This window comes from Felis catus, chromosome A2, assembly GCF_018350175.1.
Source record: "Felis catus isolate Fca126 chromosome A2, F.catus_Fca126_mat1.0, whole genome shotgun sequence".
Taxonomy (NCBI): Eukaryota; Metazoa; Chordata; class Mammalia; order Carnivora; family Felidae; genus Felis; species Felis catus.
In genome coordinates, this window is record NC_058369.1 from 151,353,577 (window position 1) to 151,374,832 (window position 21,256).

At 39.3% G+C, this 21,256-nt stretch overlaps 1 protein-coding gene across 1 annotated transcript in view; it reads right to left on the minus strand.

Moving 5' to 3' along the window:
- The window catches only part of MTPN (myotrophin), a 57,965-nt gene that overhangs the window by 6,609 nt on the left and 30,100 nt on the right, over positions 1–21,256 (minus strand). The window contains exons 2-3 of the mRNA XM_003983086.6: positions 16,289–16,402; positions 15,355–15,438 (exon numbers count right to left, since the gene is read on the minus strand). Coding sequence (XP_003983135.1) covers positions 15,355–15,438; positions 16,289–16,402 — 198 coding nt within the window. The remainder of the gene's footprint in view (positions 1–15,354; positions 15,439–16,288; positions 16,403–21,256) is intronic.

Sequence of the window (21,256 nt, forward strand, 5' to 3'; positions counted from 1 at the left end):
TTGCTGTATGGATGCCTTTTTGTTTGCTGCAATCCCATGCATTTATTTTTGCTTTGTCGTCTCTGCTTTTGGTGTCAAATCCAAAAAATCACTGCCAACGCAAATGTCAAGGAGATTATTGACCCCTGTGTTCTCTTCTAGATGTTTTATGATTTCAGGTCTCAATCCATTTTTAGTTGGTTTTTGTGCAAGGTGTAAGATGGTTGTCCAGTTTCATTCTTCTTCATGTGGCTGTTTGGTTTTCCCAGCACCATTTATTGAAGAGACTGCCATTTCCACACTGTATATTCTCGGCTCCTGTGTTGTAAATTATTGACCATATAGATACGGGTTTATTTCTGGGCGCTCTATTCTGTTGCACAGATCTGTGAATCTATTTTTATGCTAACACATTACTGTTTTAAATTCTATAAGCCTTATAATGTTTTGATCACGAAGTGTGAGGCCTCCAGCTTTATTCTTCTTTCTCAAGAGTGCTTTGGCTATTGGGAGTCTTTTGTCGTTCCACATATAAAGTCTGGGATTGTCTGTTCTGTATCTGTGAAAGTACCACTGGATTTGGGGTTGCGCTGAGTAGATCACTTTGGGTTTTATGTAAGTTTTAACAATGTAAATTAATTTTATTCTCTCAGACAGTCTAGTGCTAAGAGTATCAAAGTTGGTAGGATCATTCTATCCTGTAAGATCGTTTAAGGATGTAGGTCCCTTTTCCCATGTTATTGTCCTCATCATCTGGTTGAAGCTCACCTCTACATTTGTCTCCACCATAATTAATCTTTTCCTACAGACTTGTCCCTTTTTCAGTATTTTTTATAATGATAAAGACCACCATCATCTTCTGGAAAATGTGCGGACTCCATGTAGTTCTTGCTGCTTCGCATGTCATCAATCACCAAGTCTTTTTTTTTTTCAATATATGAAATTTATCGTCAAACTGGTTTCCATACAACACCCCGTGCTCATCCCAAAAGGTGCCCTCCTCAATACCCATCAACCACCCTCCCCTCCCTCACCCCCCATCAACCCTCAGTTTGTTCTCAGTTTTTAAATTTTTTTTTTTAACACTTATTTTTGAGACAGAGAGACAGAGCATGAACGGGGGAGGGCCAGAGAGAGGGAGACACAGAATCTGAAACAGGCTCCAGGCTCTGAGCTGTCAGCAGAGAGCCCGACGTGGGGCTCGAACTCACGGACCACGAGATCATGACCTGAGCCGAAGTTGGCCGCCCAACCGACTGAACCACGCAGGCGCCCCTGTTCTCAGTTTTTAAGAGTCTCTTATGCTTTGTCTCTCTCCCACTCTAACCTCTTTTTTTTTTTCCTTTCCCCTCCCCCATGGGTTTCTGTTAAGTTTCTCAGGATCCACATGAGAGTGAAAATATATGGTATCTGTCTTGCTCTGTATGGCTTATTTCACTTAGCATCACACTCTCCAGTTCCATCCACATTGCTACAAAGGGCCATATTTCATTCTTTCTCATTGCCACGTAGTACTCCATTGTGTATATAAACCACAATTTCTTTATCCATTCATCAGTTGATGGACATTTAGGCTCTTTCCATAAATTGACCAAGTCTTTAGAGGAGACTATTCTTAACATTTCTCATATGTCCTTGCAGCCACGACATTCAATAATCTCCTATCTTTTTTCACTTCTTACACCATTTTAATTCAGACTCCATACATCTGTTTGGGTGATGTTCGTTAAAATCCAAGTCTGATCACACGACTACTCACCTACCAAAAAAGTCTTAATGGCATCCTCAAAGAAGAGAATGAAAAGAAATAGTATGACACAAGGCATAATCTGCTCACTACTGACCTCTCTAGTCCTATTTCTTGTTAAATCCTTTATAGTGAATGCTGTAGCTGTGAGCTTGTTTTTTTTTTTTTTTTTTTACCTTACCCTAACGTTGCAGAGTCTCTCTGTGTCCCTGTGACTTTTCTCACATTGTTGCTTCTCTTTAGAATGGTACCCCACTTCTCTATTAGATTCCTGGACAAAAGTGTCTAAGATTCAGCTCAAGTGTCAAATGCTTTTTATAAATTACATGACAGGTGCTTTATGAATCATGGTGCCTTAAGTTGTAATGGCATTCTTACTCAAAACACACTATCCCCTTGACCCCTAGGACCACACTTGACCTCTTCTGCCTTCAGATCCCTACTATGTCACATATAAATTCCTGCCACAGCAATCACAACACTTCAATGCGCTTGTTTTAGGTCTTTCTCTCCCCCTACTAGACTAAATACGTTGACAGCAGGAACCAAGCTTGTAAGTCTTGGGATTCCCAAGGCCTTACAGAGGATCAGTTAACAGGCGGTCAATAAATGTTTATTAAATTAATTGATAAAGATAGGGAATATACATACACACTAAGGGACTGGAAGAAACAAAATGATTCGTTACAAATTACTATAAGCAGATCAACAAAGTACTGCCACTGTGAACAGGTTGCTCATTAGGCATAATATATAAAATGTTTAATTATCTTCAGGTAATTTCAACACTGGAGACCCTTCAGTTCTGACATCTGATTAGAGAATCAGGACTAGGCTCATCTGCCTATATTTAGAGCAGGATTCAGGTGACTAACGTTTCCTGAAGAAGGAAATGGTCGTTATGGCCAAGTGGCCCAAGTACACAGGCAGGCCGTTTACCATTCTAGGGAGTAAAAGCTTTAAGACATTACAAGTAACTTCTTGATCTTGAAAAGTCACAGGCTTAGATAATCAAGTATTACTTGATACTAAATAGTACAATACAGGGATTGTAAAAAAAAAAAAAAAAAAAAAAAAGTTCTGCTACCTCTGTCCTTGAATAGAATAGTCTACAAGGTAGCTAGCTAAAAACATAAAAATTCAGCAACCATGGTGTGGACAGTCAACTCACTTCTGGACAGAAAGTTCATTAGAATCAAACACAAAATGAATGCCTGAATGAATATAGCATGTTTCCTTTTATCTGATATTACAGGTCTCATAAGGACTCTCAAAATTCAAAAAGGAACAAAAAAGTGCTTTGTTCTCCCCCTTTCACCACCCGAGTTGAACTTACTCAACTGTTCCATTCTCTGTGAAGACCCGAATTTCCCAGGCAGTTGGCTCTCCCCTCCCCTGTATACCTCTGGCACTTGCTGATTCTACTTCAAAGTAGATACTGGGGCTTGGCTCAGCTGGTGTCCAGTGCACCCCCTTCTTCCTGGCTTTCCTCTGCTACAGAGGTGGGAGAGAAACTGAATCCTGAATCCCCAGACTCCCTCAGAGCTACACAGGGCCATCTGACACCAATTCGGTCTCCCCGATGGAGGGCTTTCCTGAAAAGCAAAGAGTCCTTAGCTCTCTTCTCCTGCTCCCATCCAAAACACAGACGCAATGCCTAGAGGTTCAGCAGTCCTCTTGTGACCCGAAGACAGGGAAGATGGAGGAGAAGGGAGTGTGGGACGTTGATGCCCAGCCTCGGACTGCATCCCTTCAGACATCTTGTTATGAGTCATTTTCTTGAAATCACCGTGGTAGTTTTGGTTATAGCTGGACTCTGTTTCTTTTAAGGCTCTTACCACAGTCTGTTAATTAGGTTAACAGACCTGTCCCCTCCCAAATTAGGTGGGGCTCTATGAGGGCGGGGGTCTTGTCATATTCATCTCTGTACCCTTACCACGTAGGATGACGCCTGGGATACAGCAGATGCTCAACAAAAATTTACATGTGGGTCACAGTGCAAACGAGTATTAGTAACATCAGTCACCCTCAGTGATCACATATATTCACCACATTCAAAGGAAAAACTACCTTTCCTACCATCTTGTGTATATATGCACCAAAGCTAGTCACTGTGTTAGAATACTGTAAATTCCTTATTTTGAATCGGTCAATTCATACACATTTTAGAACTGTCTTGAGATACTGCTTCTCAAGAATTATCTCATGATTTGGGGCGTCTGTTCATAGTTACACTGTAATATGATAAGATGCTCAGAACCTGGGAACTTTCAACTGTTTGAATACACATTTAAATATTACCATTACTAGAGAACTTACACAATTCAATTATGGAATCTACTAAAAACAGTAACATTTAAAAAATTATTCAAATACCTACATTTACACATGTCGTATAATGTTATTTACTGGTACAGGATTTAACCGTGCATTTAATTTACATGTTGATACAGGTACCACAGTAAGGAATATTTCTGGGCACCCCAAAAACCTAATACAATACTCAACACAGTGAATGTTAGGTTTCTTAAATTTTGTAGCAGTTTTGAGTTTTTAACCTAATACTACATACATATCATCTCATTTTATCCTCACAGCAGCCCTGTAAAGTAGGCACTGTTATCTTTTTAATAGAGATTTAACTTAAGATCAGAGAGGTTAAGAAACTTCCCCAAAGTCAGTCAGCAAGTTATGGTAACTAGAGCTTTCTGACTCCACCTCTCGTGTTCCGTGCCAGCTTTAGTTAAAAATGACCGAGGGCTGGGGTGCCTGCGTGGCTCACCTGGTTGAGTGTTTGGCTCTTGATTTCGGCTCAGGTCACGATCTCACGGTTTGTGGGTTTGAGCCCTGTTTGGGACTCTCTCTCCCTCTCTGCCATTCCCTCACTCTCTCTCTCAAAATAAATAAACTAAAAAAAAAAAAAAAAAAATGACCTATGGCTTTTCTCCTAAAAAAGTTAGGATGAGACCCAGATTCTACAATTTATTAACTTTAGGTATTCTCAACATTTCTGTGTCTCCTGCTACAGGGAAATGAAGAACCCTGTACAACTATAGATACAGTGTGTCATCTGTTGAACCCTTTCAAGCTAAAGAACATTTGCAGAGACAACCAATTCCTAAGTCTCTTCAACAAACATTCATAACGTTTCTGTGAATTACCGGACATCGTTTTGATACAGTTTTACTAGAACACAGTCATGCTCATTATTATTATTATTTTTTAACATGTTGCTTATGGCTGCTTTTGTGCTACAACAGCAGAGCTGGGTGGCTGGGACAGACACCGTATGGTCTGCAAAGCCTCAAGTATTTATTTTTGGTCCTTTGCAGAAACTGTCAACTCCTATCCTGGGGCGTTAAAGAGAACAAGAGGCTGGTTCTCTTATGTTCATAATCTGGAGAGGACAAAGGAAAGGATCGCGTATGCAAACATAAGTCAGCATGGTAAATACAGGCACACCTCAATTTAATGTGTTCTGCTTCAGTGTGCTTTGCAGATACAGGGTTCTTGTTTTTTAACAAAGTAAAGGCTCGTGGGAACCGTGGGTCAAGCAAGTCTATGAGTGCCACTCTTCTAACAGCGTTCGCTCATTTCCTGTCTCTGTGTCACATTTTGGTAATTCTTACAGTATGTGAAACTTTTTCATTTCTTCTGTTTTGGGGATCTGGCATCAGTGATCTTCGTTCCCACTGTAACTGTTTTGGCACACCATGCACTGTGACCCTGTGAGATGGCAAACTTATCGACAGATGACCTTACGTGTATTCTGACCGTTCACCGCCTGGCTGTTACCCTCTCTCCCGATCCTCCGGCCTCCCTGCCCCCTGAAACACAACAGTACTGAAGTGGGCCAATCAGTCAGCCTATACTGGCCTCTAAGTGTTCAAGGGAAAGGAAGAGGTGCAGGTGGTCCCTTTAAGTGTGGTGACGGGAGATGATCAGATGCCTCGGGAGACGTAATGAACGGGGTGAACGATGTGGGCACGGCCGCACGGCGTTCGGCTACGAACGCCCTTCTGAGGACGGTCAGAAGGAGGATCACCTGAATCTGGACTGTGGCTGGACGAGGGTGACTAAAACCATGAAAAGCAAAACTCTGGATGAGGCGGGCGGGGGACTACTCTACTGGCTCTGTGCTGCAGAAGAGCAAGCTTAGGATTACATGTGAAGGAACTTGCTCAAAACCACAAAGTGATTATGAGGCAGAACTGAGAACTCAACTTGGGGGTGGTGTGTGTGGCACCAAGGCACCCGGTAAGTAGGTCACTGACCAGAACTACCTCCTAAGGACGCCAGGCTGAAAGATCTAAATGGTTTAAAATAACAAGCTTACAACGGGTACATTTGTGTAGGGGATTTGGGCAACAGTGTAACAACTGGTCTCTCCGTGATTTAAGTGGTGAAATTCAGAGCTGGATCAATTCTGACAATGCAGTTTCTTTTTAAAGTAATTCAGAAAGGCATCGCTGAGTTCAGTGAGGGTCACTGGTCCTGAAATGCTTTTAAAACCAAACCTGCCTAAGTTAGATGGAACAGAACTTGGGGGTTCCGAGCAATCATAAAATCCTAGCTTGAGCATATGTAAAGCTGTCTAGGTTTTTCTGGGAATGGGGCAGTGAGTAATCAGAGCGAAAAAGGGTTCTAACTGCAAGTACATATTTGTTTATGCTGAGAAGGGTGACTTCCCAATCTTTGTATCTTACACATTTAATTCTCAGTTCAAGCGGCAAAAATCAGTACCACAGACACTTGGAGGGTTTGACAATGCTGGCATTTGAGGGGGGTATTCAGTTTTTATCATTAACTGGCTGCTTGGTATTTAAATAGAACACAAATATGTTCAGTAAAGACATCAATGTTCTAAATTTTCATATTTTTTACTCTAAGACATACTTTATGTAAAACATTAGTAGTTTGACTTCCTTTTAATAAAAGGAAAGGTAGCTGAGCAAACCTTTGTGTCTGTACCTCACTCATTTATCCTACTCAAACAGAAGCAAGTAACTTCGAGAGTGTTCTTTACACAGCTATGAGTCACTAAAATTGGTGTCGCACAATTAGCGGTTACCTGTTTTGTTGTATGGTTACAGTAGACTTGCTAAGGAGGTAACTTCTTTGACACAATGTGAAGCAGAGAAATAATGGAAAACAAAGCCAAATTTTCTTTGGATTTCCTCCTCTCAGTTATAGCTTAATGTGCTAAATATCACTAATAACAAATGACAGTTTATAATAATAATTTAAGTATGCTGTAGGTTTGTAATCTAGGAATAAAACAGTAATTAGTGTTTTAAAACTTTGGCTAGGGGCGCCTGGGTGGCTCAGTCGGTTAAGCGGCCGACTTCGGCTCAGGTCATGATCTCGCGGTCCGTGAGTTCGAGCCCCGCGTCGGGCTCTGAGCTGATGGCTCGGAGCCTGGAGCCTGTTTCCGATTCTGTGTCTCCCTCTCTCTCTGACCCTCCCCCGTTCATGCTCTGTCTCTCTCTGTCTCAAAAATAAATAAACCTTAAAAAAAATTTTTTTTAAATAAATAAAACTTTCGCTAAGTTTTCAATTCACAAGATTTTCATTCTCACATGCTAGGGTACAACTTTTTCTCTTTAAAAGAATTCTTGTTCTCACAGGAAGTTGGTCATTTTTAGTAATAGCATATACTTACATGAGGACAATATGAACACACCAGAGTAAATGACATAGCTTATCTGTCTACATTCTACATTGTAGCAAACTTAACATGTTTTTCTTTCTTGAATGTTTATTTTTGAGAGAGGAAGAGAGAGAGAGAGAGAGAGAGCGAGAGCAGAGAGAGAGAGACACACACACACACAGAATCCGAAGCAGGCTCCAGGCTCTGAGCTGTCTGCACAGAGCCTGATGCAGGGCTTGAACTCATGAACCGTGAGATCATGACCCCAGCCAAAGTTGGATGCTTAACCAACTGAGCCATCCAGGCGCCCCAAACTTAACACCTTTAAATGAGGTATACAAGCAAACATTTAAATATTTCCCTTTCCCCCACATTGGTTTATTTCGAAATGGTTTTCTCTAGGATTAGGAAACAAGGATACTTCTTAAAATCCAATTATGAACATATAAATTATAAGGCATTACATAAATTATAAGGAATTTTAGTAAGTATTAATGTAGAAATGTTGACAGATGTCAGATACTATATACCATAACAATATTATGGGAAATGTCTAACGGAGAGTTTGCTGCAGGCAAACATTTCTCTCAGAGAATTGTATCTTTAACCAAACTAGAAGATACCAATTTTATGTATATCAAAATACAGCTGTGAAAAAGAAATTAATTTTGGACTTACGAAAGTCTACTGGCTAATATTTTAATTCATGAGTATCATTTCATGCTTAACCTTTTAACTAATGTGTTCATGAAATGATGCTATTTCTCAGGCATATGAGATTTTAATCAGGAATAAACAGTGAAAATTCCAGATCATTGTCCTGTAAGCTCGTGTTTGGTTACACTAGTTGATAAAACTTTTCAACAAATGAGCACTAGCAGAGTTGGAAAAAAGCATCCAGAATGACAGCTACATTCTTAACTTGCATCACTTAGGAAGGGTCATGTTCCCACTGAGGGCTAGAACCTTAACATGACGTGCACTATAAATTCCAAACTATTCATGAGCTAGAACAGCGGTCAGCAAACTGTGACCCAGATGCTGGTTTTTGTAAGTAAAGTTTTACTGGAATGCAGCCATGCTTGTTCATTTCTGTACTGTCTAGGACAGCTTTTTAGAATTACAGTCGACATACAATGTTATATTAGTTTCACGTATACAACAGTGATTGGACAACTCTATACATTATGGAATCTCAGCACAAGTGCAGCTACCATCTGTCACCATAAAACCCTATGACGACGCTGCTGACTATATTCCTGTGCGGCACCTTTCATCCCTGTGACTTACACATTACATAATTGGAAGCCTATACCTCCCACTCCCTTTTGCCCCCCTTGCCCATCCTCCTCTTTCCCTCCTCTCTGGCAACTACCAGTTTGTTCTCTGTGATTATGACTCTTTCTGCTTTTTTGTTTTGCTTTTTAGCAAAAAAGTTCACTTATAAGTGAAATCGCATGGTATTTGTCTTTCTCTGACTGACTTCACTTAGCATAATACCTTCTAGAGCCATCCATGCTGTAACAAATGGCAAGACTGCATACTTTTTCATGGCTGAGTAATATTCCACTGTGTGTCTATGTGTGTGTGTGTGTGTGTATCTCCTCTATCCATTAATCTAGGGACTCTAAATTGCTGCAATAAACACAGGAGTGCATAAACCTTTTTGTATTAGTATTTTGGTTTTCTTTGGATAAATACCCAGTAGTGGAATTACTGTATTGTATGGTAGTTCTACTTAAAAAATTTTAAAGAAACTTCTATACTGTTTTCCACAATGGCTATACCAATCTACATTCCCACCAACAATGCACGATGGCTACCTTTTCCCCCCATCCTTGACGTTTGTTATTCCTTGTCTTTTTGACACTAGCCATTCTGGCTGGTGTTAAGGTATTATTTCACTGTGGGTTTGATTTGTATTTCTCTAATGATTCATGATGTTGAGCATCTTTTCATGTGTCTATTGGCCATTTACATGTGCTCTTTGGAAAAGTGTCTATTTGTGTAGTGGTTTTTTTTTTTTTTTGGTGTTGAGCTGTAGGTTTATATATTTGGGATATTAACCCCTTATTGAATGTATCATTTGTAAATCTCTCATTTAGTAGGTTGCCTTTTCATTTTGTTAATAGTGTCTTTCACTGTGCAAAGGCTTCTTATTTTGGTATAGTCCCAGTAGTCTATTTTTCTTTTCCTTTCCTTGCCTTAGAAAATGTTGCTAAGGCCAATGTCAAAGGTTAACCATATTAAGCATGGGTTTGTTTCTGGGCTCTATTCTAGTCCACTGGACAGAATGTGTGTATTTTTGTGCCAACACCATACTGTTTTATTAAAGCTTTGTAGCAGGTATCTTGAAGTTAGAGACTGTGATGCCTCCAGCTTTGGCTATTCAGGGTTTCCTGTGATTCCACACAAATTTCAGTATTTGTTCTAGTTTGTCTATGGCAGTTTTAGAGTGGCAGAGTTAGGCCAGAAAACACATGGTCTTCAAAGTCATACATGACTTTTTAAGAAAAAGTCTGCCAACCTCTGGACCACAGGATATTTTTGTATCACTTGTTAAGATTTTAAAGGCAAAACCCAAAAACCTTTATTCAACTGAGATCATTACAATTCAAAACGATATATACTTAAACAGTCTGTTTTGCTTTGATAAAAACAGGTAGAAGTCTTGTCTTATCAGGTCTGGCCTTGTCACTGCTGCTGTGCTCGTTGGTTGCCACTTCTCTATCCTGGATGTGTGTTTCACACTCTTGCTTGGGCTTCTTCCTCCTCTGCTACTGCTACTCAGGAGGCTTCTCGAGCCTGCATTTTGACCTGTTCTGTCTCTTTTCCCTTGTCTCTCCTCACCAGTTTTGCATAGTATTTTTCATGGGCTCTGGATGTTGTGGAAGTACCAGGAACTTTGATCACCATCTTACCATTCAGCAATTATGTAGTTTTAGCTTTTAAAAAACATTTATTTATTTTTGAGAGAGAGAGAGAAAGAGAGTAGGGGAAGGGCAAAGAGAGACAGAGACACAGAATCCAAAGCAGGCTCCAGGCTGAGCTGTCAGCACAGAGGCCGACGCGGAGCTCAAACCTATGAACCATGAGATCATGACCTGAGCCGAAGTGGGATGCTTGACTGACTGAGCCACCCAGGCGCCCCTACCTCATTTTGTTTTCCTAGCTTATTTTTTTTTTTAACTTTAGTGTTTGTTTTTTATTTTAATATTCACTTAGATTTTTTCATATACTAATTTCTTACGATCCTTCTTGCCTCTCGGTTTTTCTCTTTGGGTTTATGGTGTATCCAGTCTTCACTTGTTTCTTGCTCAGGGTACTAACCACTTCAAGGCTTGGAGCCACCCTAGATCAGTTCCTACTTTTGCAATGACACTCTCTTGCTCGTGTCGGGGCATGTTATTTTCCTCAGTGCCATCCCCTCTGCTTTCTGTGTCTGAAGGATTCATTACAATGTCTTCTCTAAAGAACCTCATACCATGGCATGTGCTCAGGCCTCCATCTCGAAGTGGAAGTCCCACATGTATTGATCTTCTTCTTTTTTTTTAAATTTCTAGCTCAAAAATCAGGCCAAATAACTTTTACGTACAGAAATATACGTGTTACATTTCTCATAACTATCCCTGTAAAAGTTTTTTCTTTTACTATATGGACAATCAAGGATTAAATGTTTTAAATTCCCACTTGTGTCACAGACTTCATCTTCCACTGCACTAAAGGAGAACCAAACACGAAAACTTGTCCCAACTATGTGATATACTATCACTTACTGATTTGACATCATTCTAGTAACCCTCCTTTCTTTTGTTTTAGTGGTTTTCTCTTTTTTCCCTATTAGTTGTGATCACACTGAGTTTTTAACTTTTTTTTTTTTCCTATACTAATGATATACCAGCTGGATAATAAATTAAAAACGTCAATTTGATAAACTTCTCAAACTAAGTACTTTTAACACAAATTCGTAATAATCCATAAGGATTCTAACTTTTGATAAAAGGCAGAACCAGATTTCATAATACAAGCATTGATCGTAACAAAAAAAAAATGCACTGGAATAGCTTTATTTTAGCAACTAAGGATTTCTGAAAGCACAATCAATTTCCAAAAAAAAAAAAAAATCGGGCTAACAAAACTATAGGGTATCCATTAAAGAAGGTTATGCAATAATAAAAAAAGTAATTTTGAAAAAGCAGAACTAAATTTTCCTATGCTGCTTTCATAAAGGTAAAAAAAACCCTTTCATCTAAAATAATAGCTCTGCATGGGTACAATTGATCTGCCATCAACAGAGCCACCTCTGAATGTCACTTAGCTCCAAAAATCAAGACTCACACACAAATAAAATAACAGTATTACAGTTACAAGTAAAAATAAATAAGCTAGTTAAAAGTCAAACAACTCAACTTACAACCAATAATTTAGCAGAAGAGTACATAATTACAGAGACCCTTCTAAGAAACCATGTTAGGGCCTAATGTATATACACATCAAGCCAGAAGATTCTTTAACAATGGAATCTTACAGTCATGTCTCAGGGACCTGGAGCACCATGCTCTGGGAATAAGGAATACAGAACAAGGGTTTCAGGACTTCTCTGGCATGACCATAACTGGGTTTTTTTGTTTGTCCTGTGAGGAAAGAGAAACTTACCAGAAAGAAATACAGAATTTGAGATACGGCTAAGAAGAAAGGGCATGCTTATTAGGAGCCTCTCATTTAATAAACATTAGATACAGCCTAAGCTAAAAAGGATCCCATGGAGGTTTTTATTTTCAGAGAACAAAACCTTAGCTGGGTAGAAAAATATCACGGAGAGTGAAAGGGGGAGGAAGAAAGTGTGTTTTATCTTTTACTGTGACTTACGAATTAAGTTTTTGGGCATAAGTGACATATGTATCCCTTAAACTAATACAAATGTTATAACAACGATTTGATACATGCACAGATTACAAACTGATTATCACAATAAGTTTCGTTAATATCACATGAGTTAGTCTTTTTCTTGTGATGAGAACTTGTAAGATTTACTCTTAGCAATTTTCAAATACACAAGATAGTAATATTACGGTTTCTCTTACTATACGCTTAGCAGATATATCGAGGCCAAGGGCGTTAAATTAAGTCTATGCTGAGGAACAGAGCTGAGAGGCAAAGAGAAATCAGATCCTGGTAACATGGCTCAAGCCCAGGGTGAGGCTATGTGCCTCAACGGTAGAGTGATGTGAGTCAACAAGATCTCTTTACTGTTTCAGCCTATCTGAGCTGGGTTTAGTTACTTGCAATATAAAGAGTCCTAACTAATACAATATTGGAATTACACAAATCTTTAACAAACTGTAAATCAATAGTTGCAGCCTGTGACAACCAGTTTTGAATACGGTAAGCAAAAATATTCTCCGAGGGATGAAATTATCCAGTAGTTTTCAAAGGTACTTAAAAAAATCTTGTCATGGGTGTGGGGGAGGGATGGACAGTGAGGAGACATAGTGACTGGAAATTTTGGGGAGCACATCCTACAACAGATTCTAGATCCTCTACAGTAACCAAGAATATTTCCATTTGTTTTGGCTTTGGGAGAACCACATTATTCCTATCAATAGAATGTGTAGTATCTAAAAATTACTATTAATATGTATCTCTTCTCCCAAAATAAAAACCCAACACCAAACCAGTAACAACCACACACCTAAAGAAATTCAGTAATTGTGTATAACATGCAGCTATGGGTAAATTAAAAAAATTATCAATAAAGTGTTAAGAGACAAACATGCTAACCTTCTTTCCCAATTTTTTCTAAATCTTACTGAAGCTATCTCTATGAAGCTAAAAATCCTCCTCAGTCTTAGTTAAAATAAAAGCTACTATTTACTGAACACTTATGTGTTAGGCACTGTGGCAAAATGCTTTATATACATTTACTCATTTTTCCACCTTTCTTCCTTCAACAGGACTTATTTTAAAATCCCAAGTGAAACGCTAGAAAGAGCATTTTCCAGTCTATGCCAATGAAACGACAAGCTTAGGATTAATCCTGGTGCCTTATTTTACAAAGATTTCTTGTCTTCCAACACCTGCAGGTTCCATGTAACATGGCTAGAAATGCTGCAACTGACTGGTTTGTTGAAGCTGGATTTTGAACGCCCTCTAAGAGTGAACACCAGAAAATTCCAAATTTGCCAGGACCTCAAGCACATCAGGACACCAGACGACTTGGAGCGCTCCTATTTACAGCAAACTGCCTCTAATAACAATCTCACTCAGTATGCACGACAGAAAACGGAGCTTACAAATTTCATACGAGGGCTACTTAAAGTGTGGTCTCTAAACCTGGTACCAGTCTGCAAATGGTTAGGAGTCCAGAATATTTTCTACATCACTAAGTACAGTGCTTAGTTCGGCTAACTTGTTTTTTCATCGCAAGATACTCTTGATGACGGAGGCTGGATTGATTTATTCTAGCCCAACCTTCTTATCCATCATGAACTGGTAACAGTTTGTGAGCCACAAAAGACCCCGAATAGCCAAAGCACCCTTGAAAAGGAAAAACAAAGCTGCAGGCATCACAATTCTGGGTTTCAAATTATAGTACAAAGCTGTAGTAACTAAAATAGTATGGTACTGGCACAAAAACAGACACATAGATCAATGGAATAGAACAGAAAACCCAAAAATGAACCTACAACTATATGGTCAATTAAGCTTTGACAAAGCTGGAAAGACTATCCAACGGGAAAAAGACTATGTCTTCAACAAATGACGGTGGGAAAACTGGACAGCAAAGTGCAAAAGCATGGAACTGACCACTTTCTTATACCATAACACAAAAATAAATTCAAAATGGATGAAAGACCTAAATTTGAGACCTGAAACTATAAAAATCCTAAGAGAGAACATGGTAAGTAATTTCTCTGATATCGGCTATAGCAACTTCTTTCCCCAGATGTCTCCTTAGGCAAAAGTAAAAATAAACTACTGGGATTTCATCAAAATAAAAACCTTCTTCCCAGTGAAGGAAACCATCAACAAAACTAAAAAGCAACCTACAGAATGGGAGAAGATATTTGCAAATGACTTATCTGATAAAGGGTTAGTATCCAAAATATATAAAGAACTTCCAAAGCTTAAAAACCAAAAAACGAATCATCTGATTAAAAATAGGCAGAAGACAAGAACATTCTTCCAAAGATGATATCCAGATGGCCAACATCACTGATCATCAGGGAAATGCAAATCAAAACTACAATGATATATCACCTCACACCTGTCAGAATGGCTAAAATCAACAACACAAGAAACAAACAGGTGTTGGTGAAGATGCGGAGAAAGGGGAGCCCCTTTGCACCGTTGGTGGGAATGCAAACTGGGGCAGCCACTCTGGAAAACAGTATGGAAGTTCCTCAAAAAGTTAAAAATGAAACCACCCTATGATCCAGCAACTGCACTACTAGGTTTTTACCCAAAGAATACAAATGCACTAATTCAAAGGGATACATGCACCCCGATGTTTACAGTAGCATTATCTACAACAGCCAAATTATGGAAACAGCTTAAGTGGCTACTGATTGATAAAGACGGGGTGCATACAATGGAATATTACTCAGCGATAAAAAAGAATGAAATCCTGCCATTTGCAACAACATGGATGGAGTTAGAGTATTATGCTGAGCAAAATGAGTCAGAGAAAGACAAATACCATATGATTTCACTCATATGTAGAATTTAAAGAAGAAATGACCAAGAGAGGAAAGAGAAATACAAACTAAGACACAGACTCTTAACTGCAGAGAATAAACTGATGGTTACCAGAAGGGAGGTGGGAAGGGTGAAGGGTGAAATAAGTGATGGGGATTAAGGAGTGCGCTTGTTGTGATGAGCACTAGGTGATATATGAAGTAGTGTTGAAACTGATGTTCACTGGATGTTCACTGGAATTTTAAATAAAAACTTTAAGACAATTAGCAACTGATCTCACCTTTGACAGAAGCAATTTCACACAGGAAACATGACCTTCATAGACAGCAGACAGAAGAGGGGTAATATGATGTTTATCCGGAGCCTATGAAATAAGAGATTAAAAAACGACTTTAGTTTTCATTTCTTCCTTCCTTCTAGATTTGATCAGAGAACTATCAACGTTTACCTCTTTGCCTTGTTACACAAAATCCCTTCAAGGCTACAAGTTTTCAGCCTCTTAGAGAGCTGCCGGGGCCCAAGCCCATAAGCAGCGTCTCCTTGAGTATCAGCATAGTGAAGTAGAGGGCACAGGGCTTGGACTTCAGCTCAAACCTTGGCTCTGCCACTTACACTGTGCCAATTGTTTGGCCTCTCTCAGCCCCAAGTCCTCACGACGTTGTAGGAATGCGAATGAGGCCCAGGAAGGGAAGGGAGGGGGTAGAAAATAGCCAATGAGAGGGACAAGGCTGCCACAATGGGGCCGGGTGACATAGTGTCCCCTGAAATGTGTAAAGTTCATCTCACTTGCTGTCATGGCTAAACATTTTTCCAAAACCCTGAAAAGCTGTAAAAGGCAAGAGCCAGGAGGTGACCGCTCCTGTCTGACCATCTGCCTACTGACCTTTGTCCAAAACTCCAGTCTGGATTTATTCTAGGACTACATAGTCCTATCCTCCACTGCATGACAGCCATTTGCCACCTATAGACAGTGACAGTGTTAACTCTCAAGTTGCTGTAGAACTTAAAAATGAAGCATCCTAACTCATGGTTTTATCCATTTAAGAAAGTCTGTTTGTTCTGCTTATTTAAAAAAAAATGCCAACTATATATTTCTAGGTTACAGGAAATTTGGTATAATTTCAGACTATATTTCTATTTTACAAGACTAGAAAACAATTACCCAAGGCATACAACAGGATTTTTTTTCTAGAATGACCACGTTCTTTACATACATTAATATCTGCTCCTTTCAGCAGCAGAAATTCCAGGATTTCAAGCTGCCCACAATCTGCTGCATAATGAAGAGGCTTCCTTCCACCTTCTAGTGTCCGGTTGACATCTTCTCCCTTATAAGAGAAGCCAAATGAAAATGGTATTTAGATGGATGGTAGATGGAAGATGGGACATGATACCCCCAGTATTTTCACTTTCTTAAAAGCCTAAGAGTTCCATGAAACAATCACATTTCCTGCAAAGTGAAATAAGTAACCAAGAAGTTGAAATTAAATTCTGTGCAACAGCACATACACGGTACGGCAGTAATTCAATCGTGATCAAACAGGAAACAGACAATGATGCTAAATGTAATGAAATATGTTACCGCGCTCTATTTCCAAGGGGTTCAATCAGCATAATGTTAAGATGTGGCCAGAAAAGACTGGTAAGTTCAAATACTGAGATTTTACCCAGATCACAGGACCTGTCTTCTACTTTAAGGAAAGCATCACTCCTTTGATGGAAGCAGACATCATCATCACAAGGTAGTCAGTACTGCTACTAAGAATCATTTCCCTCGTTTAACATTGACTAAAGGCCTGCTATACGGCAAGCACTGTGCACAGAAGACAAAGGTGAACAAGATCAGAGCTTCTGATTGCACAGAGCTCACTATCTAGTGTGGCGAGGCAGACATTCACTGGCTCATCACAGGACTAAACAGAATGTCAAAACAGAATTACTATAAAGGAAAGGAACTCAGTGTTTGATACAAACACTTATCAGAAGAACAGGATTGAATCTTGGTGATGGATGGGGAGCGGCTTGTGTCAGAAAATGAACTTACTAAGGCCTCAAAAAAAGAAAAGTTTTCATTCACTGAGAATTAACAGATTCTAACAATAACAAAGGCAACCGGGCTCTTTACTGATCAGCTGATACAGGTTTGGCACTGTGCTATACACATAATCTCTGATCTTTATCCTAAAAGGAGAAAATCTCCACTTGATAAATGAAAAGTCTGAAGCGAAAAGAGGTTAACTAATTTTTTAATGGGGCTTAGTAACAAGTGAGATCTAAACTCATTCTCTTTCTATACCACCATGTTGCCCCCAATGCAGCATTTTCCCCTTCTTTCCTTTTTAAAAAAATTTTTACATTTATTTATTTTTGAGAGAGTGAGACAAAGTGAGAGTGGGGGAGGGGCAGAGAGGGAGACACAGAATCCCAAGCAGGCTCCAGGCTCTGAGCTGTCAGCACAGAGCCCGATGCGGGGCTTGAACCCACAAACCGTGATATCGTGACCTGAGCCCAAGTTGGACGCTTAACCGACTGAGCCACCCAGGCGCCCCATATTTTCCCCTTGTTTCTTAAGGAAAGTTCAGATTTTAGAGTAGCAAAATGCCTGAAGGAATTTATATCCTCAACTACTATATTATCACTTACCTTGGTTTGGTTAACTCATCAAGTCATATTCTGACTCAAGCAGCTCAGAACCCTATCATTTCATGGCCACTACAAGCTGCCTTTTCAAACACCGATATAGGAGACAGGTGTACAACTTGCCTAATGCCAGTAGAGGCTGGGCTGCAGCTCCGACTCTACTACTGAGCTGTGGGACTTAGACGGGTTACTTTCCAAATCTGTTTCCTCATCTGTAAAATGGGAATAAAAATGCTTAGACCTCATAAGGTTTTACACCATCATTAAGACAACCCACGCAAAATATTTAACGTAGGTCCTGACACATGGCAAAATGTCCAATGAGGGTTAACTATTATTTCTGTGGATCCCTGATGTTGGTTTATACTGGCCCTAAAAGACTATTCCAAAATTGAGTTAAGGCAGGTTTCTGCAGAACAGCTGAAATTTAAAGGTATGATTGAATGTAATATACTTTTTCTCCAGAAACAAATTTAAATAGTCTGCGCAATCTGGCGTACCACCTTAGCCTTTATTCACAGCTGCACAAATGGGAGCCTTTGAGGCAGAAAGAGACACTGCTTAAACAATTCTCGATGAAACTAGTTCCCCTTACGTTGGTAATAGGTCCCCTCCATTATTAACTACAGAGCATTAACTGGATAGGTCTTTTCAGTGAGAAAAGCAAAGTATTACTTGTAGTAAGCCATCGATAAGAGGGCTTTGTCAAAGATATTTTCCCAAATCCAAGTAAGTGACCTCTTCCTTCCCCACTTGGTACGAGCCTGGAAAATGCGTATGAAATGGACTTGTGAGCTTAAACTTTCTCCTTGATCGCTGCCGACACTGCCTTTACAGTTCTTATTTTGGCAGACAAAAAATGACGACACCAGAAAGGCTCTGCATGACTGACAGGAAAGAAAGGGTCCGCTTCTGTGGGGCCTTAGCAAAAGCTGTACTTAGAGAGGAATTTATGGTACTGGAAGACCTGCAATGGAAAAGGAGAAAGGCCTCAAAATAATGAGTTTTGGGCTTTCACTTTAAGAATCTAGAGAGTATTATGCTAAGTGAAATAAGTCAGAGAAAGACAAATACCAGATGATTTCACTCATACGTGGAACTTCAAAAACAAAACAAATGAACAGAGAGAGAGAGAGAGAGAGAGAGAGAGAGAGAGAGGAAGAGAGGCAAACCAAGAAACAGACCCTTTACTTAATAACCACAGAGAACAAACTGATGTTTACCAGAGAGGACGGGGTGGGATGGGGAAACAGGTGGTGGGGATTAAGGAGGGGGCACTGGGATGAGCACCAGGTGTTGTATGGAAGCGATGAATCACTAAATTCTACACCTGAAACTACACTGATGTTAACTGGAATTTAAATAAAAACTTGAAAAAGGAAAAAAAAAAAAAAACTAAGGCGAAAACAAAAGGTATATGGAAATCTCTGTACCTTTTACTCAATTTTGCTGTGAACCTAAAAATGCTCCAAAAAGTAAAGTTTATTTTTAGAAAAGCAGATTAAATTCAAAGTAAGCCAGAGGCAAGAAAAAAGAGCAGGAACCAATGAGATGGAAAACAGAAAAAGAATAAAAATCAGAAGCTAATTCTCTGAGATCAGTATAATTGATAAATCTCTAGGCAGAGTGAGCGGAAAAATAAACAGTGAAGACACAAAGTGCTACTATCAGACTTTACTGATTATCTTCCCACAAAGAAACTCCCAGGCCCTAGAGGGCTACACTGGTAAATTCTACCAAACATTTAAGAAAAGAGAGTAATATCAATTCTTCCAAAAAATGAGAAGCATCCATTTTAGAAAAAAGAAGTAAAACTATCTTTATTTGCAGGTGACACAATCATCTATGTAGAAAATTCTATGGAATCTACCAAAAGGCTACTAAATAAGTAACTTTAGGAATGCTGCAGGACAAAACAACCAACATACCAAATCAACTGCATTTTTATATACTATTGATGAATAATTGCAAATCAAACCTAAAATCAATATTATTTACAATAACATCCAAAGATGAAACACTTAGTGATAAATTAACAAAAATGGGGAACACTTATACACGGAAAACTACCAAATTTGTTGAAATTAGAGAGGACCTAAAGAAATGGAGAGAGATACCATGTCTGTGGGTTAGAAGACCTAATACTGTAAAGATGTTGATTCTCCCCAAATTGATGTGTAGATTCAATGCAATACCAGTCAAAACCGTCGCAGGCTTTTTAAACAAACTGACAAAATGACCCTAAATTTCCTCTGGAAATGCAAAGAATCTAGACTAGCCAAAATCACTTTGAAAAAGAACAAGTTGGAGGGCTAGTAGTATTGCCTGATTCCAAGAATTATTAAAAACTAATCAAGAAAACACAGTATTGGCATAAAATTATAAAACAGGCAAACTTTTATCACTAATGTATAGTGAAAGAAAGTGGATCAGTGGTTGCCTGGGGGAAGGGGAGGGAAGGACAACAGGAGGGAGGGACTACGAAGGGGCAGGCAGTAAGAGTGATGGATGTGTTCATTATCTTGATTGAGGTGATGATTTCAGAGAAATATACACACGTCAAAACTGATGAAATTGTACACTTAACATCTGTCTGTTGTTCAATTATACCTCAATAACAGATTTTCCTGAAATCAAATTTCTGTGGCTCATTGTTACAAAATGGGATGCTAACAAAGCAACAGTTGAGGTAGAATGGGGGCAGGGAGACTAACAATCTTCATGGGAGACTTAAAGAGCAAAAGCTATTTGAGGTCAAGTTCCTTCCCTGGTAGTGATGAAAGGAAAGCTCTTGCCTTCTGTGTCCTATACCTCAACTAACTATATGGAACAAGAAGTTTTAAAGTGGTATGAGAGAAGATCAACGTGGTCCCTACTAGCTTCAGAGAACAAAACAACTGTCTGAACTTCTGGGAAAAATCTCCTTATCAGTACTTCTGGCATTATTTTGCCTACTCGATTCTTTACTACAACTACAGGGAAACTGCTACTACAGGCAACGACAGGGAACCTGTTAAACACAAAATGTGATCACAGCATTACCTTTTAAAAAGTCCTCTGATGACTATTCACTGCTCCGAACAACACAGTTCAGAAGATCTAGAGTGATCTGGTGACTACCTTTTCAACTTCAATTCTCACAGTGAAGAACTGACTTCACCGCCCCACCCCTGTCCTTTGTTAACTCTTACTAGTCCTTCAGAAGCCGGTTTTTAATAAACCTCGTGGAAAGTATCTCTAACCTTCTCAACTTGGAGTAATGTGAGCTCACAGGTGTGCCCAAGACACCTTGCATCTCCCCGTGTTGTAACACTTACCGCATTCTACGCAAACTGTCTGTCTCTGTATCCTCTATGAACACAGGTCAGATACCACGTCTCTCTTATTTACTTTTGCATCTCCAATGCCTAGTATAGTTTCTAACATATAGTGAACACTGATATAATAAAGCTTTCGTTTGGAGAAATGGTGAGGTTGCTCAAGTACTAGATTTGGAAGTAAGCCATAGACAACACCTTCCGTTTCAAGCAGACACGGACAAT